Here is a 13,421-nt window from a genome sequence, read left to right as displayed (position 1 = left end):
CATTGAATGTGCGTTCGTGCATCCTAAAACTGAGGTGGTAATGGAAAGAGACATAGCTAAACACCACAGTCATGAGCGGGCGGAATGGCCCAGCAGCTAACCCAGCCTAGACCCCCGGCTCTAACCTCTAGACCTCACTGTATCACTCTCCCAGTCCCTCAGCTCTAACCACTAGACCTCACTGTATCACTCTCCCAGTCCCTCAGCTCTAACCTCTAGACCTCACTGTATCACTCTCCCAGTCCCTCAGCTCTAACCTCTAGACCTCACTGTATCGCTCTCCCAGTCCCTCAGCTCTAACCTCTAGACCTCACTGTATCGCTCTCCCAGTCCCTCAGCTCTAACCTCTAGACCTCACTGTATCGCTCTCCCAGTCCCTCAGCTCTAACCTCTAGACCTCACTGTATCACTCTCCCAGTCCCTCAGCTCTAACCTCTAGACCTCACTGTATCACTCTCCCAGTCCCTCAGCTCTAACCTCTAGACCTCACTGTATCGCTCTCCCAGTCCCTCAGCTCTAACCTCTAGACCTCACTGTATCGCTCTCCCAGTCCCTCAGCTCTAACTTCAAGACCCCCCCCACCTATGAGCACGGGGGCGCTGTGGTGAACATTGCTGTGCGTGTAGACGGGCGCCAAACGATTGGAGCACAGATTCGGGAACCTCAGCTGCTATTGGTCAGCGCTAGTCAGGGGCAGGGCTGCCAGGTTACCACAGAGACAGTATGAAACACTGCAGGACCTCCATGATTACTGCCAGCCACACGCACCAGGTATTTAAAATAATTCCATAATACCGTCATTTCCACAATCTCAGCAGTGCTGACAGAGTGGGACAGGCCTGTCCCTGACACAGGTGAGACTAAGTCTCCCTGACACACACACAGGTGAGAGAGAGTCTCCCTGACACACACACACAGGTGAGAGAGAGTCTCCCTGACACACACACACAGGTGAGAGAGAGACTCCCTGACACACACACAGGTGAGAGAGAGACTCCCTGACACACACACACACAGGTGAGAGAGAGACTCCCTGACACACACACACACAGGTGAGAGAGAGACTCCCTGACACACACACAGGTGAGAGAGAGAGACTCCCTGACACACACACACAGGTGAGAGAGAGACTCCCTGACACACACACACAGGTGAGAGTGAAACTCCCTGACACACACACACACACACACACACACACACACACACAGGTGAGAGAGAGAGACTCCCTGACACACACACACAGGTGAGAGAGAGACTCCCTGACACACACACAGGTGAGAGTGAGGCACCCTGACACACACACACAGGTGAGAGAGAGACTCCCTGACACACACACAGGTGAGAGAGAGACTCCCTGACACACACACACACAGGTGAGAGAGAGACTCCCTGACACACACACAGGTGAGAGAGAGAGACTCCCTGACACACACACACAGGTGAGAGAGAGACTCCCTGACACACACACACAGGTGAGAGAGAGACTCCCTGACACACACACACAGGTGAGAGAGAGACTCCCTGACACACACACAGGTGAGAGTGAAACTCCCTGACACACACACACACAGGTGAGAGAGAGAGACTCCCTGACACACACACAGGTGAGAGAGAGACCCCCTGACACACACACACACACACACACACAGGTGAGAGAGAGACTCCCTGACACACACACACAGGTGAGAGTGAGGCACCCTGACACACACACAGGTGAAAGTGAGACACACAGATAGAGTTCAGGGGTCGCATCCCTCGGTTTTACACTTGCACAGGTTCATACTGTTTGTCCCACAGTAGTCACCTTCTTGCAGTTGCATGCACAGCATGGATCACTGTAGTTTGGCACTGCGCATGTGTGTGGAATTTCTCGCTGCAGCTACAGACTACACTAGCCTGCATAATACCTCCAGGAGTTAATGAAACGTGCCTTGTGAGTTAATATTACAGCATCAGCCATTCATTCATTGCACTGTGCATCGGGTTACTGCTTGTTTCTTCCAGGGTCTAGGAGAATTCAATGTCCATGAGGTTGAAGAAACCTCCATGAAATCTCAATGCAACTGACCGGCCGTGACCAAGTCTGAAGAGAATAAACTGAACAATGAGAACAAGACTCTTCAAGCTTTTATTTCACTTTTGATTATATTTACTCTTAACTTTTGCAATACAAATTAAAACAAACAAAAAATCATTTGTACAGCATTGTACTTTTTGCTTGCTAGAACCTGTCCAATAACTTTTCCTATTTTCTTGAATGCAATAAAAGTGCGCTGCAGAGCTGCTGTTGTGTGGAGCCTGCCTGAGCAGCTGTCAGTCCCTGCTTGCTGTAGTCAGCGCAGTTCTAACACACTGTCTTTCACTCAAGTTAAGCAGCGCTGTGCCACACTGCACACAGGAGCACAGAGGAGATACTCAGTTCATAGATTTGATTGGTTCATCGGTTTGCCGTGTTGCAGAGATCCTTACAAAGAAAATGTTCACTAAAGATGAATTAGTTAAGAGCTAGCATCATTTACACACCTTGGCAATCCACTGCACATGTGCAAAGCACTGCCATTATTGCAATGATCCCTGCAAACATAATGGACAGGTAAACCAACGCTGTGATCTGGTGAGCTGCTACTGCTTCCTCTGGATGGATGTCTCTCCTCTAGCCTCAGAGCTGCTCCACTGCGCTCCCTCCTCCCTACAGCCGCAGCCTCTTGATGTCCTCGCTACGGAAGTCTATGCGGAGCGCCAGGACCTGCCGCACCTCCGCCGGGGTGAGCCTCCAGGTGAGGGGGCCGGCGTTGGGGCCCCAGTAATCCAGGATCTCCGTCACCTGCACAGACACACAGGCAGCGCTGAGAGCCTTCAACCAGCACAGAGCATGGCTCTCCCCCAGCCTCTATACTGTAACATGACTGACTCCCCCAGGCAAACTGCAGCCAGCCTCTATACTGTAACATGACTGACTCCCCCAGGCAAACTGCAGCCAGCCTCTATACTGTAACATGACTGACTCCCCCAGGCAAACTGCAGCCAGCCTCTATACTGTAACATGACTGGACTCCCCCAGGCAAACTGCAGCCAGCCTCTATACTGTATCACGACTGAGACGCACACAGAGGAATAACCACAGCCTAATTTGTCAGCAGTTGCGAGCACAGTTGAAAGACACTGCCGATTTAATATAAACACAGTCAGCACTGCTAGCGGTGCAGCCTTACCCTCTCGAGGTTCAAGATGGTGCCCATCTGTGTGAGCCGTGCAAACTTGTCCCGGATTGTCCAGGTGGTGACGGTGGTGAGGTAGGCGACCAGGGAACGCAGCTCCTTGTCGAAGTGCAGCCCGCCCAGCTAGGGAGAGGGACATACCGCAGGTTAGACCCGGAGCAGCGGGAACTGGCACAGGAATCATTCAGAACACCCTGCTCAAGTGCACCCCCTTGTTAAAGTACAGCTCTGGCCAAAAGTTTTGCATAACCTAGAACTTTAGGATTGAGACAATTTTAAAACTATATGAACATAATTTAGATCTTTTATTTATCATGTAATCAAAGAAACAACAAAATGAATTTGAATACACGTACTCCCACGCTTACCCGGCTGAAGGTGGATTTGAAGACTGCTTTCTCCAGCTCAATGGCTACCAGACTGGTCATCAGACTGGTCAGGTTATCATAGATAACGGAGGACAAGGCTGTCTGAACAAAAGCACAAGACAGCATTAATCAGCAGACACACGGACATGGAGCTCAGACTCCTTTCAAATTCAGTCCGAGCCTGTAAGGAAATAAAGCAAGAACCATCAGTCCAACATACAGATCTATAGATTTGTAGAAGGTCATGGAAATATGACATGATCACCCTAATGTCAACAGTCTGCAGGGCAATGCGTTTACCTGGCAGCCTGCCTCTGAAGTGTCAGGCAGAGAAGGACAGGCTGACTGCACTGTTACAACACTCTTGCTGTTAAGCAGTGCCAGCCTCAATGTTTAATTCATATCCATAAAGAATCTGCCAAACGATTTCCATCTCATCAAGTGAACAAGCACTGGCAGGTAAAACTGAAGAAGGTGGGTTTTTTGTATTTGATTCATTTTAGAAGGAGACTGAAAACCCTAATCATACTGTGCTTAACATCAATGAGATCCAGAAACGTCATTTCAAAATGTCTTTACAATTCTTATTTCAATATCAAATTACAGAAGCACACTGAAGGCAGCACTGGCAGAACCGCTCGTCTTCTTGACCGAGTTCCCTCCAGTTTTACCTTCCCAAAGCCAGCCTGCCTACCTTGAACTCGCCCATGAGCTGCTCCAGGTTCAGGATCAGCTGCTGCACCCAGGGGTCATTGGCTTCGTACTCATTGAACTCCTCCTGCAAACACAGCCAAGTCAGACTGCAGAGCGGCCAGCCAGCCAGCCACACACACACACACACACACACACACAGAGCACAGCCAGACTGAACTCCTCCTACAAACACAGCCAAGTCAGACTGCAGAGCGGCCAGCCAGCCAGCCACACACACACACACACACACAGAGCACAGCCAGACTGAACTCCTCCTGCAAACACAGCGAGGTCAGCCTGCAGAGCGGCCAGCCAGCCACACACACACACACACACGCGCACGCACACACACACACACACACACACAGCACAGAGCACACACACAGCTAGACTAGAAGTGCTCTATGTTGGAACAGGTTTTAGAAACCCTGGAGAATTGAAATGTTCATACAGTACAGAAATATCCAGGGACTATTGCAAATCTGTATTTCACCTAATTGCAAAAGAAGAGAGACAGTAAAGTGGAATCTATTGATTTTTGTTCGCTGTCGGTTTATGTATCATGTGTTGAACCCGGTGGTGTGAAAGCTCAGTGCAGCAGTCCTGAAGGTTCATTATATCTTTGCTATACTAACGAAACTGACACTCCTGACGAACACAAACATGGTTATTTTTGTCTGAGAATTTAAATGTTTGTTTGCATATTCTAATGTTGGTACCCTCACACTGGCGACTGGTAAAGCGTTCTCTTTTTCTAATGTTGGTACCCTCACACTGGCGACTGGTAAAGCGTTCTCTTTTTCTAATGTTGGTACCCTCACACTGGCGACTGGTAAAGCGTTCTCTTTTTCTAATGTTGGTACCTTCACACTGGCGACTGGTAAAGCGTTCTCTTTTTCTAATGTTGGTACCCTCACACTGGCGACTGGTAAAGCGTTCTCTTTTTCTAATGTTGGTACCTTCACACTGGCGACTGGTAAAGCGTTCTCTTTTTCTAATGTTGGTACCGTCACACTGGCGACTGGTAAAGCGTTCTCTTTTTCTAATGTTGGTACCTTCACACTGGCGACTGGTAAAGCGTTCTCTTTTTCTAATGTTGGTACCCTCACACTGGCGACTGGTAAAGCGTTCTCTTTTTCTAATGTTGGTACCCTCACACTGGCGACTGGTAAAGCGTTCTCTTTTTCTAATGTTGGTACCCTCACACTGGCGACTGGTAAAGCGTTCTCTTTTTCAGCTCCAGCGTCAGTGTGCCTCTCCTTACCTCCTCGATGTTGTGAGAGATTGACAGGAAGCTGCTGATCCACGGCTTCACCTGGGGTTTAATGGCTGTGTTGTTCAGCTCAGTCAGGCCTTCCTATACACAGACAAGCACCATGAACACAAATCTGCCCCTCCCTCCAGACACAGAGCCCCCGCCCCTCCCTCCAGACACAGAGCCCCCGCCCCTCCCTCCAGACACAGAGCCCCGCCCCTCCCTCCAGACACAGAGCCCCCGCCCCTCCCTCCAAACAGAGCCCCCGCCCCTCCCTCCAGACACAGAGCCCCGCCCCTCCCTCCAGACACAGAGCCCCCGCCCCTCCCTCCAGACACAGAGCCCTCGCCCCTCCCTCCAGACACAGAGCCCCCGCCCCTCCCTCCAGACACAGAGCCCTCGCCCCTCCCTCCAGACACAGAGCCCCCGCCCCTCCCTCCAGACACAGAGCCCTCGCCCCTCCCTCCAGACACAGAGCCCTCGCCCCTCCCTCCAGACACAGAGCCCACACCCCTCCCTCCAGACACAGAGCCCACGCCCCTCCCTCCAGACAGCGCCCCGCCCCTCCCTCCAGACACAGAGCCCCCGCCCCTCCCTCCAGACACAGAGCCCCCGCCCCTCCCACCTGCAGCAGGTCTTTGAATTTGGTGGACACAGCCACCATGTCTGACAGGCCGCTGTCAATCTTGGCGTGCGCGTGCTCTCCTCCTCCGAAGCCCTGGCTGAACAGTCTGCTGCAATCGTTCTGCGAGAGAGACCGACAGACACGTTTATAACACACTTTACACACAGTGACATTAAACTGTAAGCATGAGCGATCTCTGTCTTGAATGGTTTTAAAAGCAGACCTCCAGATTCCTCTTCAGAGTCATGATGTTCTCGCTGCACACTTCCACGTTGTTCAGAGTCACCTGAGGAGAGAAAGTGAACCATAAATCCTACATGCACTCCAATACTGGCCCTAGAGGGATTAGTCATGGCAGAAACAGTGAAATACCATTTCTAGACCAAGAAACGCCACTTTCCTAATGAAGATAGTTCTCACTGTAAACATCAATTACATCTTTCCAGACCTACCCAAAGAGCTGCTCCCACTTATACCAGAGAGACAGACCATCAGGACTCACTATTTAATCTCATACCACGAGGGACAGACCATCAGGACTCACTATATAATCAGGACTCACTATATAATCTTGCTTCCCTCTTATTTTAAAAGTAATTTTCAGACACCCATTGAAGCTTTACAGCCAAAATACTGACTGCTAACCAATGTCCTCTTTTTTTCTTTCTTTGTGCATGGAATAAACCTGGCTCTGGACCCAGACCTCTTCCCTGCCCGTGCCCCTGCCCTCACCAGGAAGGATATCTTGGCCTCCTCGCTGCTCTCAATCCCCTTGGTGTCGAACTTGCCCTGCTGCAGGCTGCTCTGCATGAGGCTCACTGCACTGCTCACCCCCCTCTGGATATCCTGCAGCGTGGTGGCTGGGAACCCCAGCCGCAGCTTGTTATACAGCACCTCCCTACAGTGAGAGAGACAGAGAGAGGGTTACACAGAGAGAGAGACAGAGAGAGGGTTATACAACACCTCCCTACAGTGAGAGAGACAGAGAGAGGGTTACACAGAGACAGAGAGAGGGTTATACAACACCTCCCTATAGTGAGAGAGACAGAGAGAGAGAGGGTTATACAACACCTCCCTACAGTGAGAGAGACAGAGAGAGAGAGGGTTATACAACACCTCCCTACAGTGAGAGAGACAGAGAGAGGGTTACACAGAGAGACAGAGAGAGGGTTACACAGAGAGAGAGACAGAGAGAGGGTTACACAGAGAGACAGAGAGAGGGTTACACAGAGAGAGAGACAGAGAGAGGGTTACACAGAGAGAGACAGAGAGAGTGTTACACAGAGAGAGTGACAGTGAGAGGGTTACACAGAAAGAGACAGAGAAAGGGTTATACAGTGAGGGTTACACAGAGAGAGAGACAGTGAGGGTTATACACAGAGACAGAGCGAGGGTTATACAGGTTGCTACAGACACAGACAGCGTGGGGGCAGCTATTCAATGGCAGTGAGGAGCTACCTGAAGTCAGACTCAAGCACGCAGGTGGAGTGGTTGATCATGGCGCACAGGCAGTCTATGCTGGAGCTGGACAGAGCGCGGCCGATGCACTTCTTCACAATGTAGAAGCAGTCGTCCACCATGCTGGAGGTCAGCTGACCCTTCTCGTAGGTATCCATGGCAACTGCCTTTGAGAAGTAAGGAGGGAGAATCAGCCGGGATTAACAGAAGGAGATGCATGGTCAGAAGGTCCCTATGCATTGCTAAACTGAACACGCTGAACACAGTAATCTGAGGCAGTAGTATTTCTATACAACACATGCAGCAGATGCACCCTCTGTGGACATGCAGTACGAATATCCTGCAGACCGAACCCTCTCCTGAATGTCACCAATGTTTCCATTGTATTCAACTTTTCCAACTCACACTGCAGTGGTGCTATTCCAGGGTTAGTGCACCCACCTTGTTCACAGTCTCCCTCATGAAGTACTCCTCCATTGTGATGTAATAGCCAATGAGCTCCTGCATGTTCCTGCTCAGCAGGCAGTGATTCAACATCTTCTCCAGGGAGTGCAGGTGCTCTGTAGAGACAGGATCGCACACAGTGTGAGTGTACACTCTCTTCACAGTGAGGGCTGTGTGAGTGCAGACTCTCTTCAGAGTGAGGGCTGTGTGATTCAGTCACAGTGCGAGTGCAGACGCTCTTCAGAGTGAGGGCTGTGTGATTCAGTCACAGTGTGAGTGCAGACACTCTTTAGAGTGAGGGCTGTGTGATTCAGTCACAGTGCGAGTGCAGACGCTCTTCAGAGTGAGGGCTGTGTGATTCAGTCACAGTGTGAGTGCAGACACTCTTTAGAGTGAGGGCTGTGTGATTCAGTCACAGTGCGAGTGCAGACACTCTTCAGAGTGAGGGCTGTGTGATTCAGTCACAGTGTGAGTGCAGACTCTCTTCACAGTGAGGGGTGTGTGATTGGTCCCTCTTCACAGTGAGGGGGGTGTGATTGGACTCTCTTCACAGTGAGGGGGGTGTGATTGGACAGTCACAGTGAGGGGTGTGTCATTGGGCACTCTACACAGTGAGGGGGTTGTGATTGGACGGTCACAGTGAGGGGGGTGTGTGTGGACGGTCTTCACAGTGAGGGGTGTGTGATTGGACGGTCACAGTGAGGGGGGTGTGAGTGGACGGTCACAGTGTCTGGTGTTACCTTGAATGAGGCTCTCGGGGGCCGTGGCGTCCCCCACCTCGAAGTCTGCAGTGACACGACGCCGCAGGAAACGCAGGTACAGCTCCGCGCGGGCGTTCATCAGGGTCACCTCGGCCAGGATTGGGTCCAGCTCCCTGTCAAGAAACACACACCAGGCTTCAGGCACGGGGCTCCACAACAAGACGTGGAAACACACAGCTGCAGCACGGACTGTGATACCTGGGCTCCAGTGTTTCCGTGGTTAAACTTCTCATCATACTGTTCTGTACAATCTGGAACTGCAGGGGGCGAAAAAAACCAAAAGCATGTGTTTATGCCACAAACAGTCTTGCTAACATTACGTTCTCACAGTCAAGTATGAGCCTCAGGCCTCTGTACCTTCCTGTGGTAGTCCCGCTGCTGGATGAACTTGTCCACCACCTTCTCCGCCTGCCGGTCGCACTCCACCTGCAGGTGTTTGATGAGGGTGTAGAGCCGCCCCGGGCCATAGTAGGTCTCCACGATGGGCTGGTGCGTCTCCACAATCCGGGCAATGCCTGCGGGACAGACAGTCATGGGATGAGACAGGGAGGGACGCCTGCTCTTTCTCAAACACCAACAGACTCAGCTTAGACAAAACAGACTAGAATGCTCTCCCTCAGCATAAGCATTCCAGATTCTACACCTACAGCCTTGTGTTTGTTTAGGCATTTCTCAAGGCTCTCAGTATTGCAGATTATAACAGGGGAGTGCATCCCCTTACTGTCTCTACAGGCAAACCTAGCCCTGACCTTTCACCTCACCTTCAAAGAGCAGCGTGAGGGTATCAGCAAAGATCAGCGAGGCCCTCCGGTCAGTCAGCTCCACCCCCAGAGCCAGCAACAGGTTCTCCTCCGCCTTACTGGCCAGCTGAAGAAAAACAATAAACCACAGAGAGTGTCAACGAGAGAGTGTGTGTGTGTGTGTGTGTGTGGGATAACAAGGAGTGAGTTACACTGGGGGGCGTGGTGTGAGAGACTCTTAACATTAAGAGACTGGGCTACACGTGTGTGCTGTACAGTGGAGTGCGGCTCCTCCCTGTCTCTGTCTGGTCTTCTTACCTGTGTGCAGAGGTACTGGGAGAAGCGCCCCAGCCCCTGCTCATGCAGCCCCAGCAGGGGGAAGATCTTGAAGAAGCGCTCCACCTGGGGCAGGTCCCCCTTCTCGATGGCCTGGTCCAGCTTCTCCGTCACGATCACCTTCAGCTTCTGCTCAGCCTCCTGCAGGAGGGACAGGTTTGCATCCACCAGGCTGCCTGTTGACATGGACAAACACAACCAGGAATCATTCACAGAGACACACACCCAGGATGACAGACAGACAACAGCTCAGCTTCAGGAGAAACGAGACAAACAAACCAACATGTATAGAGCTGAGATCTTTTTATTTTTTATTTTTTAATACATCCTGAAGGTCAATTACAAGGAGCATTGTTAACCTCCTAATATTCCTTGATTGACAAACAAGGGACTCGGAAATGAAATACTGAACAGTCCTGTTCCCAACACTTCCAGTAAGCATGACGAGGAGTGTGGACTCACCCTCTCCCCCCTGTCGGCTCAGCTCGATGACGGACTGGTCCAGGGAGAGGTAGCGGTGGACGTGCGCGGCCGCCTGCTCGTAGTCCTCGTTGCGCAGTGCCATCTGCACCCCGTCCATACAGAACTTCAGGTCCAGGATATCATCCGCGCGCTGGATCGCCTGGTAGAGACGGTTCTGCACAAGGCAGAGGGGAACAAAGGGAAGCCATCCTGAGACACAAAACATTCAAGCTTTACAGAGGATTCTCCACTTGGATAAGTAAATTAGCACTATAAAATGTTTAGGTAATGTAATCAGTATCCTCCTTTAAGTACCAATAGGCAAATCAATAGTCCAAAGCCAGTCTCAAAGAAGGCGACAAGCCTTTCCTTTCAAGATTTTCAAAGCAGGACAAACCTGACCTTCATCCTGATGCAGCATCACCACCAATAAACACATGCAGTGCTGCAGAAACGCCATGTTGAACTTCCCTGCTAGGTATTCCCAGAAAGATGCTGGAATTCCACTGAACAAGTAATATTTTATAATATTATTTTATGTAACGTGTGTTGAAATGCTTTGGCAACACTGGATCACTCCTGTCATGCTAATAAAGCCAGTTTGAATTTGAATTTGAATTTGAGAAGAGGACAGAGAGTGAAGGGGGGAGAGGGAGGTGAAACCCAGCGACAGAGTGGAGGGAGGGGGAGGTGAAACCCAGCGACAGAGTGGAGGGAGGGGGAGGTGAAACTCAGCGACAGAGTGGAGGGACGGGGAGGTGAAACCCAGCGACAGAGTGGAGGGATGGGGAGGTGAAACCCAGCGACAGAGTGGAGGGACGGGGAGGTGAAACCCAGCGACAGAGTGGAGGGATGGGGAGGTGAAACCCAGCGACAGAGTGGAGGGAGAGGGAGGGGAGACCCAGCAACAGAGTGGAGGGAGAGGGAGGTGAAACCCAGCAACAGAGTGCTCTGCCCTACTCTACCTTGGCGAGGTCCAGCTGTCTCACTTTGCTGCTGACGTTCTCAGCCAGGCTGCAGGTGAAGGTGATCATCCCAGACAGCTGGCTGGCGTCGCCCTCAATCAGCTGCAGGTTTGGCCTGCAAACCACAGGGCCAGTCAGGGAATACATGTCAGCCACGTGTGTCCACTGAAACGCCCAATGCAATACAATACCACACCCAATGCAATACAATACCACGCCCAATGCAAAGCAACACAATACAATACCACACCCAATGCAAAGCAATACAATACACTGCCACACCCAATGCAAAGCAATACAATACCACACCCAATGCAATACAATACCACGCCCAATGCAATACAATACCACACCCAATGCAACACAATACACTGCCACACCCAATGCAAAGCAATACAATACACTGCCACACCCAATGCAAAGCAATACGATACCACACCCAATGCAATACAATACAATACCACACCCAATGCAATACAATACAATACCACACCCAATGCAATACAATACAATACCACACCAAATGCAAAGCAACACAACACACTGCCACACCCAATGCAAAGCAATACAATACACTGCCACACCCAATGCAAAGCAATACAATACACTGCCACACCCAATGCAAAGCAATACTTCCCATACACTGCACAGATCCCAAGGCTTAGTAACACCAAGTAAAAAATTAAAAACACGTTTGTGTAAATAACGATTTTGAAAAAGATACATAATGGATCTTCAGGCTGGCTTTCACAGTGCTCGTTTTTTTGCTCGGATGTCATACTTACCCCATTCGTTGCAGGGCCGTCATCTTGGTCTCGATGTTGCTCTGCTGCTGCACGATTGCCTCTAGCTCCGCTTCCACGCCTCTCTGCGGACAATCAGACTGGACCATGAACAGTGCGGTCTGACAATGTACCGGACAGCTCTAAATCTGGGGAGAGCTCTGACAATCGGGGGCAGGCTAGGCTATGTGTTCCGGAGGAGCGAAGCGTTGAGAGATGTGAGACCGCTAATATTAATTAACCACCCCAAACAGATTAAAACACAGAAACCGGACACCTGCAGGTGTGAGATCTTAGCAGGACCACAGAGCGGTAACAATAAACACGCATTTTTTATTCACAGCATTGTTCCTAATACTAGATGAATGCATACGGTAATTCAATAACCGGTCCCAAATAAATAATACTGGGGAACGCACCGCCTGGTCTGTCTGGTGTTTACAACAGTGCAGTCAATACCCTAGTGCAGTAGTTACTATGTCCCAAACCAGACTGTAGTTGTGCAGCTGTACACATTGCCATTCTCTCTGTCTCTGTGCCACTAACCCAGGCGGCGCTGCCCCTCACCTCCTCGTCACTGAGTTGCTGGTAGACCCGCTCCAGCTCCTCCAGCTCGGTTATTTTCTCGATCGATTCCATGCTAACAGCGCAGAGACTGGCAGCGGCTCTCGTTCTGTCAGACGATGAGCTGGACTCCGCCATCTTTCCTCAACACAACTACAACACACATCGCGCGTCACTTCCTGGTTGGTCACAATTCTCAGATCCTGTCGTGAGCACTTGGACCGCCCACAAAAAAACATAGAAAACACGTTTATTATTATTAATAATAATAATAATAATAATGGCAGAGATTCTGAACTACGGTCCTCTGTAACAAAGCGTATATATATATATATATATATATATATATATATATATATATATATATATATATATATATATATATATATATATTATAGTTTCAATGAGAACATTCGTTTATTTGAAATCTTCATGCTTTTCTTTGAGTGAGCATTGCCCGCTTTTATAAAAACCTGCCGTTCCAATGAGTCGAGTAGCTTGTGAAATGAGTTGTACTGTGTTTCATGTTTTCTACCGATGTTGTTACATGGCTGTGTACATGAAGCACTGGGTGCGTTCACGGAGATTATTCTGCGCGGATTCTCTGCAGAATCTGACCAATTTAGCCAATGATGTTCTATGAATTGGTCAGATTCTGCGCATAATGACCACCGTGAACGCACCCACTGTGAATGCGCAGCATTGTAAACTGCTGTACTGTACATCACAACGTAATGCAATGAGCGTATA

At 50.2% G+C, this 13,421-nt stretch overlaps 1 protein-coding gene across 1 annotated transcript; it reads right to left on the bottom strand.

Moving 5' to 3' along the window:
- Window positions 1-2,105: 2,105 nt before the first annotated feature.
- On the bottom strand, window positions 2,106-12,911 carry cog4 (component of oligomeric golgi complex 4). The gene is made up of 19 exons (XM_034042209.3): window positions 12,675-12,911; window positions 12,111-12,193; window positions 11,326-11,440; window positions 10,361-10,535; window positions 9,881-10,074; window positions 9,584-9,689; window positions 9,180-9,337; window positions 9,021-9,079; window positions 8,802-8,935; window positions 8,059-8,177; window positions 7,618-7,784; window positions 6,892-7,057; window positions 6,383-6,445; window positions 6,160-6,279; window positions 5,544-5,636; window positions 4,281-4,364; window positions 3,587-3,688; window positions 3,213-3,341; window positions 2,106-2,824 (listed from the first exon to the last, which is right to left on the bottom strand). The coding sequence occupies exons 1-19, from the start codon at window positions 12,807-12,809 to the stop codon at window positions 2,690-2,692; spliced, it is 2,337 nt and encodes a 778-aa protein (XP_033898100.1). The 5' UTR covers window positions 12,810-12,911; the 3' UTR covers window positions 2,106-2,689.
- Window positions 12,912-13,421: the final 510 nt, after the last annotated feature.

This window comes from Acipenser ruthenus, chromosome 20, assembly GCF_902713425.1.
Source record: "Acipenser ruthenus chromosome 20, fAciRut3.2 maternal haplotype, whole genome shotgun sequence".
Taxonomy (NCBI): Eukaryota; Metazoa; Chordata; class Actinopteri; order Acipenseriformes; family Acipenseridae; genus Acipenser; species Acipenser ruthenus.
This window is presented reverse-complemented; position numbering and strand designations above follow the sequence as displayed.